Source organism: Cannabis sativa, chromosome 1 (assembly GCF_029168945.1).
Source record: "Cannabis sativa cultivar Pink pepper isolate KNU-18-1 chromosome 1, ASM2916894v1, whole genome shotgun sequence".
Lineage (NCBI taxonomy): Eukaryota > Viridiplantae > Streptophyta > Magnoliopsida > Rosales > Cannabaceae > Cannabis > Cannabis sativa.
In genome coordinates, this window is record NC_083601.1 from 21,556,441 (window position 1) to 21,577,218 (window position 20,778).

At 35.9% G+C, this 20,778-nt stretch overlaps 3 protein-coding genes across 8 annotated transcripts; 1 reads left to right on the top strand and 2 right to left on the bottom strand.

The window, feature by feature from the left end:
• Window positions 1–6,036: 6,036 nt before the first annotated feature.
• LOC115705569 (20 kDa chaperonin, chloroplastic) lies at window positions 6,037–8,173 on the top strand. 3 transcript variants are annotated; one of them, XM_061105727.1, is made up of 6 exons: window positions 6,037–6,279; window positions 6,454–6,638; window positions 7,082–7,261; window positions 7,357–7,512; window positions 7,667–7,744; window positions 7,842–8,173. In XM_061105727.1, exons 2-6 carry the CDS (start codon window positions 6,462–6,464, stop codon window positions 8,010–8,012), a joined length of 762 nt encoding a protein of 253 aa, XP_060961710.1. In that variant the 5' UTR covers window positions 6,037–6,279; window positions 6,454–6,461; the 3' UTR covers window positions 8,013–8,173. The 3 variants fall into 3 exon arrangements, with proteins under 3 accessions (XP_060961710.1, XP_060961706.1, XP_030488797.2); XM_061105723.1 differs by having other exon boundaries at window positions 6,087–6,279; window positions 6,430–6,638; XM_030632937.2 differs by having other exon boundaries at window positions 6,163–6,367.
• A 758-nt stretch (window positions 8,174–8,931) lies between these two features.
• Window positions 8,932–16,490, bottom strand: LOC115705617 (auxin response factor 19). Of its 4 annotated transcripts, none has more exons than XM_030633005.2 (14): window positions 15,640–16,490; window positions 15,322–15,365; window positions 14,454–14,566; window positions 14,285–14,380; window positions 13,817–13,873; window positions 13,556–13,711; window positions 13,386–13,470; window positions 13,149–13,239; window positions 12,896–13,060; window positions 12,608–12,803; window positions 12,152–12,290; window positions 10,120–12,065; window positions 9,836–10,026; window positions 8,932–9,743 (listed from the first exon to the last, which is right to left on the bottom strand). In XM_030633005.2, exons 2-14 carry the CDS (start codon window positions 15,362–15,364, stop codon window positions 9,563–9,565), a joined length of 3,459 nt encoding a protein of 1,152 aa, XP_030488865.2. In that variant the 5' UTR covers window position 15,365; window positions 15,640–16,490; the 3' UTR covers window positions 8,932–9,562. The 4 variants fall into 4 exon arrangements, with proteins under 4 accessions (XP_030488865.2, XP_030488864.2, XP_030488861.2 ...); XM_030633004.2 differs by having other exon boundaries at window positions 15,322–15,473; XM_030633001.2 differs by having other exon boundaries at window positions 15,322–15,502.
• A 1,213-nt stretch (window positions 16,491–17,703) lies between these two features.
• LOC133031214 (uncharacterized) lies at window positions 17,704–20,013 on the bottom strand. Its single transcript, XM_061104674.1, has 2 exons — window positions 19,005–20,013; window positions 17,704–18,914 (listed from the first exon to the last, which is right to left on the bottom strand). The coding sequence occupies exons 1-2, from the start codon at window positions 20,011–20,013 to the stop codon at window positions 17,704–17,706; spliced, it is 2,220 nt and encodes a 739-aa protein (XP_060960657.1).
• Window positions 20,014–20,778: the final 765 nt, after the last annotated feature.

Consider the following 20,778-nt stretch of genomic DNA (forward strand, 5'->3'; position numbering starts at 1 on the left):
TTATTATTATTATTATTATTATCCCAACAAGAGCTCATTTCTATAAAGGGCTACTCAACCCATGTGAAAAGAGTGACTCTAAGGTCTATTCTATTGGTAACTTTTTAAGTTAAAAGACTTTCAAATAGTTTTAAAGATCACTTTTTTTAGGCCAAAAACGGTAGGATAAAAAAAAAATCACTTCCCATTCAAGAACGGGAAACATTGAAATTTAATTTCATTTAGATATCGCAACAACTCTAGTTCGGTTACAAATGTGAGATTTTGAGTGGGGTTATTATTATTATTAAGAATAATTAACTTTTTTAGTCCCTGTACTTATGACACTATACTATGATGCCCCTTAATTTATAAGTGTAGTTAAAAATACCCCCTAAAATATATCAGTTGGAATAGTATAATCCTTCTATCTAATTCTGTTAAAATTGACTAAAGTTGACTGTTAAATTAATAATGTGGCATTATACATAGATAGTAGTTGAAAAATTATATACCATTAGGAAAATAAATTACAAGTCATAAAAATTACAATCACAGGAAAAAAAAATAAAAAATAACATCCCAAAAAATAGAATATCATTACCTTAATTTTCCAAAAATCCCATGTTCTTTCTAGTGATATCCATCTCTTCAAATACTGTAGAATCCTAATTTTACACCTTTTTCTAATTTGAACTGCTAAAAAACGATTGGAATTATTTTAATAAAATTATTTTTATTAAATTTTTTTTAAAAGGTTATGAAATCATTTTTTAATCATCTTTCATTGTCAGTTATTATGCCACCTCATAGTCAATTTTTCCTCTAAAAAGAGATGAAATTACTACTCTATCCTTTGTTATAATACCACATCATCAATACAAACAGTATTTTTAAACAAAATAAACAGAAGGACTAAATGTATGCATATAAAATTATACAAGGACTATTTGTAACAAGCTGAATAGATTAAGGGGCATAATAGTATAGTGTCATAAGTACAGGGGGTAGAAAAGATAATTATTCTATTATTAATGTGTATTTTTTGAGCTATGTCTATTCGTTCTTACGTGTCGTATTTTTGGGCTTGTAGTATCGTGTCGTGCTTAAGCCTATTCTTTTCGTGTCGTGTCGTACAAATTTGTAGCTTTGTGTTGTGTCATGTCCAAGCCTATATTTTTTCGTGTCGGGTCATGCTCCCTAGATCGTGCCGTGTCATAAAGTCTAGCTCGTATTTACAATATTAATATTCCTTACTTCTTATAGTTATAAGCTAGCATTAATGGTTTTGGAAAAAGAACATTGTTATTAGGTACCAAGGTGTGTGACATTAATAAGAATTAGCTATTTATAAAATAGTTAGTAATTTTTTATAATAATTATTAAAATAAAATAAATAAAATCTAATATTAAATTGTACAGTAATTATATAAACTTTATTGTGGTGCTACTGCTGGACACCATGACATTTAGCATTGAAAACTAGCATAATAATATCACCATCCATGTGTTAGCCTAAAAATTGAATTTGATAATGGAATATAATTAAACAAAAAAGAATGAATAGTATATAATTTCATTTTATCTATATGAATAGCGACTAGCAATATAATTATTTATTTCTTCACAATTATACTTTGTATTTTTACTTATTTTTGTTACGCTTATACTTTTAACTCTTATATTAGTAGTGTTTATTTTAATTTTTTTTTCTTTACATATCTCTCCCTTTCTTTCTTCTTCATTATTTTATGTTTGAAAACATATTAAATCTAAATTTTATAACAGAAAAATAGATCGCCAATTTTGTATGCTATAAATATAAATATATTGATATATTTAGCATAGAGAATGGACTTCTCAATACTAAATATTAAATGGTATCATATAGGAATAATTACATAAGATATTTTTTTTTATATAAAAAAATTTCATTTTTACATTTAAAGATTTTTTTTTTGTTACAATTTTAAGGCTTTTTATAGAAACAATACGAAAATAACAAGAAAATTAGATAAAAGTAACAACAAAAAATAACACATAGATAACAAAAAATCAACAACAAATTAACATAAGTACAACATAAAAATAACGTATTTTTTTGTAAATAAAATCAATAAAATTGTAAAAATGTTCAAAATTATGTGAAACCGCATTTTTGTAATTTTCTTTGTTGTTTTTGTGAAATAATCCCTATCGTATATACAAAGTCAACCCTAGGCATAAGCGGGCTAGGCTCGCGCTTAGGGGCCACTCATTTTAGGGGTCCAAAGAAAAAAAATATCTTTTAAAAATTATATATATATTTTAATAATTTTTCAAAATACCATTTATCTTTATAGTAAGAGCCCAATTTTTTTTTTGGTTATGAACCATTTCAACTCCGAGTCGTGCATATATAAATACCATATGTTGAATAGTGGTGTACTCCTTTTTTTTGTTCCAAGGAGTCATGTCATGTGTTTATGCTGAACTTGAGATGAATTTTTGTGTATATTTGTATAGATGCAAGTGTTTGTCTCTCATAATAGTGGTGTTGTTGTTGTCCCATACTCATTCACTCTTACATACTTTGGTAGATTGTATTGGGTTAAAAATTGTATAATAGTTGGTGAATCATTAATATGCTCTAACTTGTAATATATTAATCAGCTGTAACATGTAATGTAATCAATTTTTTATATTAGGAAAAGCGTTATATATTATTGGATGATAAGTAATCTTCCAATAATTTGTTCTTATGAAATAGTTAGTATAAAAAGAAGGGGTAAGTTGAAAAATGCCTCTTTTATTCATCAATTAATCAAATTTACCTCTAATTTTATGTTTATTTGAAACATACCTCTTTTTATATGTATTGTATCTAAAATACCCTTACATAAGAGAATTACATGGAGAGTATCTTGAAGTGATAGGGGTAAAATTGGTACAATATTTAAAAAAAGAGGTAAAAATAATAGATTTTAAAAAAAAAGGTAAAAATAAAAGAGGACAATATAAAAAGGGTATAGAGTGTAATTTCCTCAAGAGGACTTGGACTTTAAAAGGCAAGCAAGATGTTGAGATAAGGGAGTGTCAAAGTTAAAGCCCATTATAAAGAGCATATATTAAAGCCCATTAGATTAATAGTTCTTGTAAGCCCATGTGTCCAGAATCATCTACATTCAACATGCCGTTAGTTGAGTAACCAAAATGGAAGTGATCCTCACACGCCGACTTTCGTTGGCGCGTGATGAGTCACGCTGCTGACATTCATATGCTACAATATTTGAGATTTTTTTTTTTTAATTATTTTGATGGCAATACAATATTTGAGATTATCATGAGTAAAAAGCATTTCCATGTGATGCAAAATTAAATTATAGTTTACTCAGTAGATGATATAAATTTGAGCTATTTGTTTTAGCCTATTTGTGGGATCATTTTTTAAAGTTATTTTTCTTTTGTTGTTATTTTTTAGACAATTTTACGCTTGTTTTTTTATGTTATTTTAGGTTCTCAAGGTAAGTTCATTGTTGGTCGCGACAAGGATAAGATATAATCGTGGCGAGGAGCTTTGGCAGAATTAATATTATTGACTCACTACATTCGCCGCGGTGAGACTATCTGTGGTCATGGCGACACCTACGAGACAAGATATTTTCATCTTTTCTCAATTTTAAGTTGTAAAATTGAGTTTTAATAGCGGAGTTTCGAATTTTTAAGAGACTAATTCAGAAAAGAACCTTATAAACAAAAGAAGAAGACTCTTGGAGCGAGCGTGGTAATCTGATCGAGTTCTTCACCCAGTTTCTTTCTCTTCTTTTTAATTTCTTTATGTTTTATTTTGTCTTTAGTTTAAACATAAATTTGAATATTGAGATTATGAACTAATTATTCAATTTAGGGATATGATGAATTTGGGATGGTTTTATTCCAAAAGTTAATGTCATTTGCTATTTTTTCTTTCTAGATTATTGTAATTAGTTCATATTTGTTTGAATACATATTTTAGATTGACCACTTTTAACATGATTTATGATCCTAATATGAAATTTGAAAAGTGAATATTAAGAATGCTTTAAATGAACAAACATAGGTTTTTATGTGAAATGAAAGTATTTACATAGCTTATATGTGACTTTTAGATTATAAATTAATGTAAATTGTATGTTGTACTATCTCAGAGATGGATTAGTTGACATGCAATTTATGACCTTTATGATCGGAGAAGAGTTTAAGTTAATTTATAATCTATCATCATATAGGAGGAAGAAGAATAATCAATTAACATTTTCTCATCCATAATTAAACGACCTTTATTGTTATCTTGAATAATCTGTCAATTGTTACTATCCCCTCTCAAAGATTATTTTTCAACCAAATAGAAACAATGAAACACAAGTCTAATTTAGTGGTAATCAATTTCAATTCATGTGGGTACTTGAGACATGCTCTTTGTAGTTTAATAATTTTTGTAACAGACACATAATAAATATTGTGCTAAATTTGTTACAATATTTATGATACAAAATTTACATCATATTATTTTGTATTTATCAATTTTTATTATTTTATTAGTATATTTATGTTTTTTTTTTTCAATTATGAATTATTTATATTATCTTTTTTATTATTACCTTACATTTTTTTTGAAAAGGATCATTATTTTATTAACCTTTTAACCTCAGTTATTAAACAAGGCAACAACTTGATTGGGACATCCCCCAAACCAAAGCCACGATTAGAAAGTGAACTAAAAACTTATACAAACTCATAAGCAACTACGTTCATTGAACGTTTAATAAAAACCAAAGCAACATGCTTCAACTCAACAAGCAAAGAAATACAATCTTAAATGATTAAACCAAAAGTAGAATTCATTTGAAATGGGTTCCTAATAGCTTGTATAACTAGCAAGCAATCAGATTCTAAGGTTGTGTTCTGCCATTTATTCTCCTTGATTCAAGCAATTATTTTGTTTGCTACGTGTGACAAAATTTGACAGAAAAATTAATTTACAATACTGTGAATAGTTCAGAGATCATTTTTAACGAGTTAAAAAGTTCAAGGGTACAATAATACATAAATCATAATTTGAGGAAAAAAATATCCTAAATAGCTTTAATTATTTATACAAAATATTTATATAGTAAATTTTGTTGCACTTAACAATTTATTAAAAATAATTTATATATAAAAATACTCACAATATTAAATTTTTAATTAATTTAATATTTAAATTGTATTTACATAAATAGTTAATTATAAAAATATATAATAATTAGGTGGGGTTTGGTTAGAGATAATGAAATAGAATTAAATAGAAAGGAAATAATTTTCATTCCATTTTTTTTTAAGAAAGTAATCAAACTTTATTAACTTTCAAATTCAGCAACCAAACACGGAAGCAATTTAGTTGGGACATCTCCATACTAAAAATACGATCAGGATAAGAAATAGCAGCTTTAGCAATCGTATGAGCTACTAAATTTGCTGACCGTTTCACAAAAGAAATAGTAACACCCCTTAAATTCACAAGCAAGTTTTGCATTCCATTCTTTTGTTTGGTTACATATTAAAATATTGGAATATCATTCTAATAGAATGATCTTTTCATTATTTTGGTAAAATAACTATTCAATTTTGAAATGGAAAGAAAGATCATTCTAATGCATGATGAGAATAAATTTAATAATTTTATATCAATTTTTTATACATTTTAAATTTTATTCCATTCTATTTTTATTCCTATTCTCATTGTCATTGTCATTCCTATTCTTATGATTATTCGTCTTATTCCATTCAAACGTCACTTTAGTGTTGATATAGAAATATGGTAAATACGCGCTCGCAAGATTATCGAGATAAATAATGAGTTAAGTAGTAATGAAGAGAGACACATAAAATTTATTTATGGCAATTCATACCATGATAATAGAATTAGTTTTTATTTCTGATAAGAATTACCAAAAAAAATTAACTAAATATCTCAAATGTTTAGAAGAAGAAAGTAGAAAAATGCTCTCACCTTAATTTTTTTTTTAGAGAGTCACCTTAATTATTTTTAGTTGGTAGTCTTCATTTCTTTTTTGAATGAGTGAAGAGAGCGTGTAGAAAAGTGCGCGTGAGAGTAGAGCTCACTCACTTACTCACTCACTTGGTTCTAGAAAGGTCTTTTATCGTTTGATAAAACCTTGGTTTCTTTCTTTGCTAGGGCATACTAACACTATCAGAAAAGGGTTTTATCTTCATCATCTTCACTCTCCCAACCCAACCTAATCTTTAACACCAAGCTCCTATTTTTATTTCAGCTTCAAGGTATTTCTTCCTTCTAATTTTCTCTATTCAGATTCTTTCTTGCTCAATTTTTCTTCATTTCCTCCATTAACAATTCAATCAATTCAAGGTTTCATTTCTCAGTTTTTTTTTTTCTTGGAACTCAAAAGGGCTTGTATTTACTTTTTATAGTTTTCCTTTATTGACGGTTAGCAGACTCTGAAATGGCGACTGCTCAGCTCACCGCTTCCTCAATTTCGGGTAGGAGTTTGCCTTCGTTCGAAGGGCTTAGACCGTCTTCCGTTAAGTTCGCCTCTGCTGGAAATGTCAAGTTAGTCGGAGTTAATCAGAGGTCTTTCAGGGGTCTCGTAGTTAAAGCTGCCACCGTCGTTGCACCTAAGGTAGTTTTCTTTGCCCAAATTGAGCTCGTTACCGGTAGTCTTTTGTTTGAATTTTTCTAGTGTACCAATTTTGTTCACCCATTTGTGGATTTGTGCTGGTAATTTTTGTATCTAATTTATTTCTGCTGAGTTTGTTGGCTTTGTTGCGATGTGCATGAAATGAAAGTGTGCTGTGTGAAACGATGTACGTGATGTTGAGCGTGTTTGAACATAAGGAAAATGGTCTTATGAAGAGTCTTTATCATTAGGCTTACATCTTTTTCCACATTAAGTATGGTTTATGAAATTGTATTTATATTTCAGTGCCATAGGTCTACAACTTTGAGGGTCTCATATCATAAATTCAATAGTGAATACGTTGTGCACGATCTGAAATATGCTAAAATTGTTTTTTTTTTCTTTTGTATATTATCTTACATGTAAAATGTGATTTCAAATTTCAGTACACATCAATTAAACCTTTGGGTGACCGAGTTCTCGTGAAGCTCAAGACCGCAGATGAGAAAACTCAAGGTGGAATATTGCTTCCAACCACAGCTCAATCGAAGCCTCAAGGTGGAGAGGTTGTTGCTGTTGGAGAAGGCAGGGCAGTTGGGAAGGCAAAAGTGGAAGTCAGTGTGAAGGTAATAGATTTGCTTAAAAAATTTTGATAAATGCTTTCTTTTTTTGAGTAATAAAAGACTTTCTTTTGTGACCCTTGAATGCTTTTTTCAAGTAGGCTGGCAGCCAAGTTGTTTACTCCAAGTATGCTGGGACAGAGTTGGAATTCAATGGTTCAAAGCATCTTATATTGAAGGATGATGACATTGTTGGTATTCTTGAAACTGATGATGTCAAAGATCTCAAGCCCTTGAATGATAGAGTCTTAATCAAGGTTTGTTACCTGGCAACTTGACCTATTGTAATCTCTTTTCATATGATTATTTAATCCTCTGAAGCGCCATCTTTTATTAAATGAAGTTGCATTGGAAAAATGTACTGTTGTTGGTGTACAATGGTAATGACACATTTAAAATATGTGCTTTCAGATTGCAGAGGCTGAGGAGAAGACAGCAGGGGGCCTGTTGCTGACTGAAGCAAGTAAGGAGAAGCCCTCTATTGGCACGGTGAGTATTCGTTATTGGATTTGAATATTCTTTACTACTTGTAATAGTTCACTCTTGGAAATGAGATTGTTGATGATGGTTGCTATTTGTTTTACAGGTAATTGCAGTTGGACCTGGTCCTTTAGATGAGGAAGGGAACAGGAAACCACTGTCCGTCGCACCTGGGAACACTGTCATGTACTCTAAATATGCAGGGAATGACTTCAAGGGCAAAGATGGTGACTACATAGCTTTGAGGGCGTCGGATGTTATGGCTGTGCTTTCGTAGTTTGTCTCAGATGTCTCTCAATAGGATTTGCTGCACACCTTGTATTGTCTGAATTTTGTGGCGGAGTTGAGATTTTTCTTCTAAAGGAACGTTAATTTTTTTATGTAGCACAAATTATAGCACATTTCCAATATAATGGTAGAGTTTTTGTGCCGTTGAAACCTTTGTTTTAGAAAAAATGGGATGAATAAAGCGAAATTAAGAATTGGAATTATCAAGTATATCTACACGATTCATAAGGTGGACTAATAGTGAAACACTAATAGCAAGTGGTTTACACACGATGATAGGATTACTGTGGAGCAATACTCTCTCCATACTCTGTCCTTCGAATAAGACTGACATGCAATTAATTGTTAACCTTTCTAACGTTATAACACTTCACTATATATGATCAATACATAACTCAGTTAAACTAATGCACTTCGAGAAATTATTATTATTATTATTATTATTATTATTATTTTGCTGCATGCAATAGTTGACTTTGAAGTTATTTCAGTCCAAAGCAAGTGCTTAGAGCTTTGTCCCATACTTAAAGTTTCTCACATTTATAGATCAGCAATTAAATAATGTAGTCTTCCTTGTTTTGCTATAATTTTGCAGGAGGGTTGTGTTCCTATAATGTAGTCTTCCTAATGCAATATTTGAGATGTTAATATATTTATCAATCTTCCATCGTTATTCCATGTTAATTTACTTATTCCTTCAGGCGGTTATAGACTCTGTATTCAAAATAATAAGTCAGCATTGCAGTTGGATTGAAGACCTCGTGTTACAAATCAAAAGGAAAAAAAAAAAAACAGGCCACTAATGTTTAAGGTTGTCACGTTAGGATAATATACAAAAAAAAAAGGTCTTCAAATTTTGATTTACTGAACAGAGTGAAATGGCGAAGGATCTAGCTTCAAAATAACAATGGTAAAATAAAAAGTTGATAATTGTATTAAGTATTTCTTCCAGAAGTCATAAATAAATGTAGGGTTACAAGCTAAAAACTTGTATTCCGACCACTATTGAATCAGAGGAAGGTTTAGTTGTTGTGGTCAACGTGGGAACGTCAAGAGATGGCCAAAAAAAAGAGCCATATATCACAAAAGAGTCCTACTGTTACTGCATATTTGACCAGTGACTGTTTAGTACCCCACAGCATTTACAAACTGATTAAATCAATCTAAAAATAGTTAGATGGCTTATATATTGTACACCATTTTCAGCCCAGAATAGTGCATGTGCAACTCCCAAAATTCCATTTTTCTTGGTGTAGTAGCACGGCAAACAACCATTCCCTGCCTAAAAAGCTAAAAGCAATTCTTTCTCCTCACCTATATGATTAAGATAATCGGCCCACCCTCGTGTGTAAATGACATACTGGTGGATCAGAGCTTGAATCCTCACTGGTGAAACCATGTGTGATGAGATTCAATGAACCTTTCAATCATTCCCTAGCTGCGTTATCATTGCCTTGTATGAAAGGGCTCATGTCCGCGAGTATCACCGGGGGATGCCAAAGTGAAGGGCTACACTTCATGAGAGAAGATACATAGTTCCTAACGATTAAATGAGGCTGCAGACGTATCCTCGTACTGTCCTCTCCATGCGTTTCCGCTGTCAGTTCCACTACAAGCTTGGTTGGAAACTGGGACCTGACCTAAATCTCCATCCAAACTCATTTGCTGTACCTCGACAGATGACAGTATTTTTATACTTTGAACACAGCTTACGAATTCCCTGAAAGCAATTCAATAAATCATATCTTAGAACAGAAACCTAAAATGAGAAAAACATTAGCTACTACTGCAATTGGTGGGTTCTCGACTTACTGCCATGGATCATCACCAACAAGAAGAATGTCATTTTCGTGGTCTACGTAGACTAGCTTCCAGTCAGTCCTCTGTGGATCTTCTAGTTGCCCTTCAATCCCAAACATGCGAGCCAAGTCGTGTCTAAGTTCATCATACCCTTTATAGCGGGTGACATCAATACATCTTCCCACAGAACCACGCTTTTGAACCTACATCAGTTGGAATAAGAGTGAGAAAATGAATCTTATGCACCATATACTAAAAGGGTGGACAAAATGCAGCAGCAGAAAATAACTAAATACCTTCGTGTATGTTCTCATTCGTTGAGCTTGGTTAGCCCACAATCCATTGCTCAAAACCCCAGCATCATTGATGGCAACATCGCTTGAGCATCCAGGCTTGAAACTCATGTTTGGCACCCCAAACGACTGAGAGCTGATTGCAGCAGTGGACAACTCAGTCTCAATATCTCTTGGAGCGCCGCCACAATTAGAAAGCAAGTTCTGAAGATCTTTCTGAGAGTCATACCCTCTAGACAGCAAAGTATCCGGTGTCAACCCATCAATATTAGCTCCAAAAGAAAGATTGTTACGATGATTTGATTGGACATCACCATCCAGACAGAAGGTGGGAAGTGGGAAACTTTGCTGGATTGTGCTAGCATCCAGGTATGAAGTCCCGGAAGAGGAAGCTTCCAATTGATCTGGAATACTTCCTTTATATTTAAGCTGCTCTGGTCCTTTTAAACCTGGGAATTCATGTTTAATCCGAATGTCTGACTTGCTTTGAAGCTCTTGAAGCAAATTGTTAGCAGGTTCCGCCACAGGATCTCCAGCCAACATGGCTTGTCCATGCTGGTTTCTGTTCAAAAGGTTTGATGGGGAAATTTGACAATTATTAGTGGATGGAGAGGTCGAACAAGATGGAGCATCTCCGTCTGTAAGACCAGAGTTGGCTCTGATTGCCAGCAGAGGTTTGTGCTGGCTCTGAGGTTGGCTAGAAGGAATCTGTTGTGATTGTGTTAGTGTTGAGGTGGAGAAGTTGTTGATGTTCAAAGGCTTTTCTGTTGAAAAGCTGTTGCTGTTCAATGGTTGCTGATGTTGAGAAAGAGGCGTCAATTGTAAATGCTGATTTTGCTGGTTCCCCTGATGTTGGAGCAGTTGAGGCTGCATATGTGAACTTGTAGGAGAAAGTAACTGCTGCTGCTGTTGCTGTTGCTGAAATTTTTGAATAAGCTGTAACTGAATCTGCTGTTCTGAAAGTCCCTGTTGTGACAATTGTTGTGATTGTGACTGCTGCTGTGTCCTCTGAGGCAGGTTATGCTGTAAAAACTGAAGTTGGTTTTGTTGTAAATGTGTAGGCTGTTGCGGCTGCTGTTGCTTTTGAAAGAGATTTGATTGCAACTCCATTTGTTGCTGATACTGCGAGTCCATTGGAACTGATGTCGACTGAACTGAATTCTTGCTAGAGTACCCACTTTGCTGGGATTGGGCATTGCCTGTGCCTAACTGTTGTTGTTGATGCTGAGAGAACATAGCTGGTTGCTGTAAATTTTGATTAGGAATCTGACTAGTTGCACCAACACCATTACTAACAAGTGGTTGACATATCTGTTGCTGGTTTGACTGCTGCTGCTGTTGCTGAAGCTGTTGATGCTGTGGAGGTTCTTGATGCTGCTGCCGCTGCTGCGGCAACTGCTGGTGTTGTGCGTGATTCTGCAGCTGTTGGTTTGGAGGAGTCTGTAATAACTGCTGTAGCTGCTGCTGGGAGTAATTTGGCTGCTGTTGGTTAGCAGGAGTCTGTAATAATTGATGCAATTGCTGCTGTTGTTGCTGTTGCTGTTGTTGTAGTTGTTGCTGCTGCTGCTGCTGTTGTAGTTGCTGCTGCTGCTGTTGTTGCTGTTGCTGTTGCTGTTGCTGCTGCGGCCATGAAACTGGTGACTGCTGCATTTGGTTTGATGGAGTTGCCTTACTCAATGGGGTAATTGCCCCAGACATGACAGGGGCTTGAAAACTAAGTAACTTGGATGGATCATCGGTACTGAGGTTATTTTGCATGCCAGCTGAAGAAACCATCGATGGAAAAAATCCAGACTGCCCAGCAGAAAGCTGATTATTTTGCTGCATGTTCATCCATTGCACTAAACTCAAGCCAGGAAAAATTGTGCTCGAAGTATCCTTCATGCCAAAGTCATCTCCCAGCCAAGGCATAGCTCGCTTAAAAGCATTTTCCATCTCAGATTCATCATCTGCAAATACATTCTCTTAAATCATCATCAAGTTCGAAGACACAGGACTCTTGAGAATCTAGCATAAGGTTTTAATGTTTTTTTACCTGGCATCCCAGGTTGTTTGAGGAACTTGGGTCTGAAAAATGGAGGTGGACATATGTAGAAAGGAGTTACAACAGGTTCAACTTCCCAGAGTGAAACTCTGCTGGGCCGTTCACCGGCTGTTGACTCATCCCACCCAACCTATAAAAAGAACGATTGTCAGAAACACGAAATGTCTGAATAAAGAAATGAGGAGCTAGGCTAGTTCCCTTTCAAGAAGAGTAGTACATCAAATTTAAATGCAGATAAGTAGATAGATAAAACTCCAAGATTTAAATGCTTGTTATCAAAATTCTCTTAAACCCTACAACTATTTCACTTTAAAACATCTTCATCGAATTACAATTTGAGAAAGCACAAACAACCTCTTGCTTTGTTAATAGAAATCCAAAAATAACAACTACTTAGGTTATCGGGTCTACACATTCCCGTGAACCTTAAAAATAAATTTACCATACCTGAAGATTTCGCCATTGTGAAGATTTCCATCGAAGAGAGTCCAAATCACTTATACCAGTGACAGTACCCATGTATCTGCGCACTCCAGACTCTTCGGTCTCAAACATCATTCTGAATCGCATGCCAAGCGAAACTTGTGTGTACATTGCTTTATTGTATTTTGCTAATGGTATCACAAACTCAGAAGGGCTTGCCCTATTAAAGTCAAACAATTGTTTTTTTGTCAGAATCATTTCCTGCATGGCATATACCAAATGACAATCATGAATAAGAACTGTTGGTGGTACCTGGGGTTGTAAAAGATTGTAAATGGGCTGTTGTTTGCAGCAGCATGAGCAGCGGCGGCTAAAATTCCAATATGCATGCTATCACTGGAAATCACTGATGAAGAGAGAGCAGGCTGTTGTCTTGTAGCACGCCTTATACCCAAAAGTAACTGTGATTTTTCGTCCCTTCAGAAACAAATTTGTTTCAATATATAGTGTGAGAATATATTGTATCTAGCTAGAAATATCATTTTACAATGTATTCGCTTGCTACCTTATAAAAAGAACAGAATCTCCAGCAAAGAGTCTTTTAGTGCTAACAAAGACGCTCCAACCTGTAGTCAGCAGATGCCTCTTTGGTTGGCCTGAATGCATAAAGGAAGAATGAATTAGTAGAAGGTTTAATTTGATAAACATATTGGTGAGAATCCGCTAAAAAGCAGTTACACGGCTAAACAATAAAGCTCATAAAGCACTAAGAGTAGAATATATCAGCATAATGAGCAAATACCGCGATAGATATGCCTGAATGTCCATGTATTATCATGCAAATCTCGAGCAACTAGTTCTTGAGCAGGTGGTTGCATTGAGTAATCCTATCAAACATTTCATTCAGTGACCAGTGGAAAAGAGTTTATACAGAGGGATGGGGATGAGTAATATTTTACAAGGACTACATACCAAAGGTGGAAAGATCTTCTCAGCTGCACGTCGAGGCACCGAAAACCCACCATGGGTACTTGTGTCACTTGCTGTAAGAGTTTTACAGAAAAACTCAGAAGGTTGTCTGTTTTGTTTGAGACCCATATCAGATGCCAGTAACGCTTCCCTGTCAGGCTGTACACCAGAAATTTTAGATATCTATGTAAGAGAACATGCTTATATGTGAAAAGAAAATGCTGTAAGCTGTGCATTGATTCAGAAAATGAACGGCTGACCTACTTTATTTACAGGCTGTAGTGTCATTTGTGCATAAACCTCATCTGTTTCCAAATCAGCCTGATGCACAGATATATAACAGCAGATATTAGAAAATAATCCACCTGAAAAAAATTGCAAAGGCAGTATGTATCCATATGTTTTTTCTTTCTTTTCATGAACGTCTCGGATCACTTGCTATCTTGAGACTATACTACCCATGGGTGAGACTGTCTGCAAAGCTCGAGACCATAACTCAAATGTATCATATAACCATTTTATGACCGAGACAGAGGTAGCAAAAAGGAAGTTCAATTGAACGTAAAGTTTTACACCCTTAAGGAAGCTACAGAAATCACCTTCTGGTGTGGGTGGACAACACACACAAACTCTCTCTCCCTCCCTTTCTTAGTCACACAAATATCAATAACGAAACACCTTTTATAATTCATGGGAGATTATGCTAGAAAAGACAGTGAACAAGTCCCATACATGTAATGTCACATTGTGGAGCATGCAAATCAATTTTGAAGGAAGGTTGGGGTAGTTAGGAATAAAATCAGTCTCCTTCTGCATTGATGCTGCAACCTGCAAATATAATACATTAGGAAACCAATCTCAAGAAACAACAATACTTAAAATACAAGAGATAACAGCATACTTGTTCGCTGTGGCCTTGCGGGAAATAAACCACGAGACTTCCAACAGGAGGCAAAGAAACGAGTGGCCCAGCACAAGCATGCCATAATTCTGAATTGATATTCTTCCTCTCTCCTGTTTCCAAAATCAAATAACACCTTACAAGTTATTATGACACAATAGTGATATCAAGTTCCAATCTACTAAATTTTTTGGCTAAAACAAACTAGCAGGTAAACAATTTATTAAACAGAATTTGCAATTAAAGTTCTTGGTTTTGAATGCTTTTTGTGAAATGTCTTACTAAAGGTGAAGGTAAATATTATTCATATTTCATACTCCTCATTTATTACAAATTATTTTCTGAACATTTAGAAGCAAAACAGTCTGTCTCATCATCATTACAGCACATATAAGAGAAACGTTGAGTAGAGCTTATCACCATTGAGACAAAAAAAAAAAGAAAAGAATCTTCCTAATGGAACACAAAAACTTCCAAAATATTGCAGAGAAGAAAAGTAGCTTCCAGGCTAAGGAAAGATATGCATATAGCATATGTATAAACCAACGGCTGCATTTTAGAAATGAGAACCAGAAAACAAAATACTTAAATCAAGACCATAAAAAACCGCACACAATACAAGAGGAGACGCCAATACAATGGACATCACAGAATTATAATGGGACCAAAATATGTCATCCACTACTGGATTACCTTGATCAAAGCTGTCTTAGATCACCCCACAACACACAAAATACCATATTTTGTGTTCCATTCGTTCAAGAAATAAACTATTACAAAAGTAAATTACCAACAAAGCCTTGGGAAGACTCAGATAAAGGGAGCAGAAAAGAAACAAAAAATGTTACAGAATGCTTAAAATCCTTACCTTCTCCAGCAGAAGCCAAAAACCCGTTTGGAGGAGCCTTCATGCTGGCAGATAAGATTTGTGACTTGTTCAGAAATCAATTAACTTCTCTCAAGTTCTTTACCATAAAGATGGTTTATCTCTGACCCAATTACTCAAATATTGCAGTATCACTAATTCGAGTAATCAACACGAAGATCACCTTTAATGTTTAAGCAACCAATGAGAAAAAAGACGAAGAAGAAGAAGAAGAAGGAGAGAGAGAGAGAGAGAGAGAGAGAGAGAGAGAGAGAGAGAGAGAGAGAGAGAGAGAGAGAGAGAGAGACACCCACAACTCACTTTTCTAAATCCAGGTGATGAAACTTCAGCTCTCAACCCAAAATTCAAGAATCAGCTACTTTTTCTCCGAGCTTTTCATCCACCAAACGGAATAAGCTCAACATTAGCTTTTCATTCCAGTCACTTTCCCAGTATCCAAACTCAAACCTTTAAAAGGAATTTTTCCTTTTTGTATTCTAAACTACAGCTAGGAAGAGTTGCTTACACTTCTCAGTTCCTTTAAATATCCGTAATGGAACTTTTCCCATCTACCCAGATAGATGAAATTATAAAAGAGTAAAAGGGGGAAATTTTTTCAGAACTGTCTAAGTGAAACATTTGAACCCACGAAGTGACTCAGTATATTCTGGCAGTGTAGATTCCATTTCCAGCCATAAACAGAATCCCAACTGAAAATCAAAGCCCACCTTCGAAAAAACAAAAATCTGAACTCATTTGCCAAAACAGAACAAAAAGAAAACAAACCCACGGACCCAAACCCACCGAGCAGGCAGCAGAGACAATTTTCAGAACAGAAAAAAAGGGTATCAAAACATTGAAACTGGGGAAAACGGACGAAGACCCAAAAATGGAAAAATCATTTGTGAACGACAATCAAACGAAAAATTCTCTTTTGCTCGCTCTCCTCTCCCCTCCCAAAGAAAATTAGAAAATAATAATAATAATAAAAGGGTTTGTTCTTGGGGAAGAGTGGATTTGTGAACAGGGAGTTGTCGACGAGATCAAGGTGGAATAGACTGACTTGTCGCCGAGAAATCAGAGGTCGACTAGCAAAGCTCAGACAGCTTTTTCTTTTCTATGACTTATTAATATTTATGTCAAACTCTACAACCCGACATCACATACTCTCTTCTCTTTTACTTTATTATTTATATATATATTAATAGTGAAATGATTACAAAGATGTTAAATTTGTGAAAGTGATTAAGTATTTGTTTAGTTTAAACAAAAAATATTTAAGTTTTAATTAATTTTACATTATTGAGGGATGTACTATATAGTATAGTGTGTTATGCTGAACACAGACAAGATTCCCACCGCATTTCTTTTGTTTAATATTAATAAGTAAATTATTATTTTGTCAAATTCTATCCAAATTTACATAAGATTCCTCTCAAATTCGCATTTCGCACAGTGAAATTGATGGTGTCAACTGTCCAATGTCCATCTTACTTGTTCCTCATTTGTTCTCTTTTCATTCGCCTCTCAACAATAATAAAAAGTATTTTTATTTTGGAGTGTAGTCTTATAAAAAAAAATTATTAGATACAATGACTATAGAGAACTAACATCATGTTTCTTCTTGGTGTAATTCCGATATAATTAGCATTACAATTTTATTATTTTGTTTTAATTTTACAAATTAAAATTATAAGATGTTTTGTATATTTTTACATTTTTTTTTTGAAACCATAATACCATTCTTCTATTTTATTTTATTTTTTTGATTAAGAGGCCTAGTACCAGCCAAAGGAAGCAAACAAAGAGCGCAACACACAAACAGAGAACAAAGAAGCTACAAACAAGCAGCAAACAGAGAGAAACTAAAACGAACTTGCCTGCAGGAACAAGCAGTAAACCAAACTAACAACTAAACTAGCTAAACTAAACTTAAAACCAAATTAAAATAGATAAGTAACCGAATCAGCCATCCACCAAGGGAGAAGGTGGGAAACCGAAAAAATTGGGTGCCTCAAAACTCCCAAATAGTTGAGAGTGCAGGGCCCTTTGAGCCGCATTGTGGGCTACACGATTGTGATTTCTGGGGATCCAACTGATCTCCCACAGGTCAAACTTAGTAAATAACTCATTGAACTTGGAGGCAATGTCTTTGATGTTGTAGTGAAGCTTGTCCAAAGCATTGTTATCTATTGAAATTGCAGATACAGCCCCAGCCGAGTCACACTGGAAAATTATGTTCTTGTGGCCGAGCTTGATGGCGTTTTCAGCTCCCCAGCAAAGGGTAGCAAGTTCCCCTGCTTGAGGTTCACTATACTGAATTCGGGTTGTGTGTATGCTTGTGATCTCCCCCTTGTCATTTCTAAAAATTGCCGCTCCAACCGATTAAGCTTGGTCGATCGCTACATCGGTGTTGCATATGAACCAGCCCTCAGGAGGAGGCAGCCACTGCATCATCGGAGCTGGGCCACATTGAAGGGTCTGAAAAGCCTTCTGAAGCCGATTATCGATCAGCTGGAGGATTATCTTTGTGGGCGTGCATTGTTGTTGGTGAACCACCTTGTTTCTTTCGCTCCAAATCTTTTCGAAAATTATTGCAGCCCCCTTAAGGAATGCATGAAGGCTGGTATCTTTTGGTCTGTTATCGGTGATTTTGAACCAGTTTATCCATTCCTCCCAATTGGAGAAGTTGAAGGAGCAAGTCCTAATACTCCAACAGCAGTCAAACCACAAGGAACGAGCCAGATGACATTTCCAAAAGATGTGCAACGAGTCTTCAACTACCAAAGAACATAGAGGACAATTGGGATCATTAAGGCCAGCAAAGAGTTGTAGTTTACCTCGAGTTAATAGGCAATTGGAGAGTATTCTCCACCAAAGCATTTTAAGTCTCGAGTGCATCTTAGTTCCCCATAAAATCCACCATTTTTCATTACTAGTGATTCCTTGATCAAGGTTTTTTATGGTTCGGTAGGCTGAGCGGATAGTGAATTTGCCATTACTTTCAGGAGTCCACAACCAAGAGTCTTCCACTGGGTGGTTTGGTTTGGTGATATTCAAAATTCTTCTGGCGTCTTCTGGCTGGAACCATTGGTGGACAAGGTCCTCCCTCCAGGTGAAGTTGTGTATAAAGTTGCACACTAAACTGACGCCCTGAGTTGCATCAAGCCTCGGTTGAGGTTGGAGATTGCCTAAGGGAATCCAAGGGTGAAACCAAATGGATGTTGATTCACTGTTTCCAATTTTCCGGCACATACCTTTGTGAAGTTGATTCCGGGCTTTGAGAATTGCCTTCCAAAGCACAGAGTCGGAAGCTTGAGGGTCAAGGTCAAGGAAGTTGTGATTCTTGAGATATTTAGCACCTAAGACATGCTTCCAAAGGCTTGAGTCATCCGTCAACACTTTCCAAGCCCATTTCATGAGAAAAGCTTGGTTGGTTGCCTCCGTAGTTCTAAATCCAAGACTCCCATGGGTTTTTGGTTTGCAAAGGGTCTCCCAAGCAACACAATGTAGCACTCGCTTTTCTTCTGTATCACCCCACCAGAAGTCTCTAAGGGCTTTATCAATTTTGTTGGCAGTGGTGGTGGGAATAACATCTGAAGAAGCAACATAATTAGACAGAGTTGAGCCGACTGATTTGATAAGGCATGCTCTTCCCGCGCTAGAAAGGAGTTTGGCTTTCTAACCCTTGATACGCAACAAAACCCGGTCCACCAAGTTGTTGTAGTTACTCGTTCTTCTTGAAGTATTGAAGAGCGGCAGTCTTAAGTAGGTCACCTTTTCAGTCATTTGCTTCATTCTTAGGATTTCCTTGATTGTTTGGATTCGCCCTCGGGGCACTCCACAAGAGAAGAAGACTGAAGATTTATGGAGGTTAATTGACTGTCCTGACCACTCACAGTAAGTGGCCAAGCATTCCTTGAAGGCTTTAGCTTCCTTCGTAGAGGCTTGCCCAAAGAGCATGATGTCATCAGCGAACATAAGGTGATCGATAGTCGGGCCGTGTCTACCCACCTTGATCCCTTTAATCTGGCCTCTTTTTTCCTTATCCAAAAGAAGGCGGGAAAGCGTTTCAGCCGCAAGTATAAACAGAGACGGGGAGAGAGGATCTCCTTGTCGAAGGCCTCGGGGCTTGATCTTACCCGCTATGGAACCATTTAGGAGGAGCTTGATTTCTTGCACAGAAATACAGGCACGGATCCATCCCAGGAAGGGATTAGTAAACCCCATATTCGAAAGAATTAGCAGGATGAAGTCCCAGTCCATTTTGTCATAGGCTTTCTCTAAGTCAAGCTTGATCATCATAAAGCCTCTATTATTTTTCCTCTTTTTCATAGAATGGACTATCTCTCTTGCAATCATCGAGTTCTCAGCAATGCTTCTGCCTCTGATGAAAGTCGCTTGGTTCGGGGAAATAATTCTTGGGAGTATCCCACGTAGTCTCGAAGCAATGATTTTCGAGATGATTTTGTAGGAGACATTGCAGAGTGCAATCGGACGGTAGTCTTTGGTTGATAAAGGAGCTTCATTCTTTGGGATTAATACAAGGGAGGTATCATTGATGAAGCCTGGCAGCTCCAAATGAGTGAAAAAGTGGGTAATTATTTCAAAAACGTCCTCACTAACGGTATTCCAATGATGCGAGTAAAAGCTTGGGGGGAGTCCATCCGGTCCCGATGCCTTATCTTTCCCCATCTCTGAGATCGCCGCGGTGATTTCCTCAGGATTGGGTATGGCATTTAGGAGCAAATTATCCCCATCCGTCAGATCCTAGGAAGGGAAGATTAAATTCGAGCTAGGCACTTGGAGCGAGACTTGCTTCGAGAAAAGATCATTATAGTAGTTGAGGAAGCATTTTGCAATTTTGGCTTGGTCTCTAATCCACTCACCATCGACCGAGTTTCTAATGCATTGGATGTAGTTTCTCCTCCTTCTCACGATAGTAGATGCCATGAAGAATTTTGAGCACATGTCTCCCTCGGAGAGCCATTGAACTCGGGATTTTTGGCGCCAATGGATTTCATCTCTAAGGAGCGCTTCAGCAGTTCCTTCTTTGCAGAGTCTATATGAGATATATTATCAGGCGACTTTGTTTCCAATTCCCTGAGAGAGGAAGAGGCTTCATGAATTTGCTGCTTGAGATCCTTGAAATGAGTTTTATTCCATCACATCAGCCTCGGCTGGTGTTTTTGGTCTTACGGTGGAAGTTGATCATGGGGTTGGAATGTAGTCTTTTCATCCAGGCTTCCTTGACTACCCAACAGCATCTAAGGTCCCTAGCCCACATGTTTTCATACTTGAATAATCGGCCTTTGCACATCACGCCACCGTTTGTGTCGAGAAAAATAGGTCTGTGATCTGAAACCGAGGATGAGAGTTGATTTACTATGGCAGCCGGGAATAACATTCGCCAATCCGTGGAGGCAAGGCCCCGGTCAAGTCTGGCCCGTTTGAGAGACC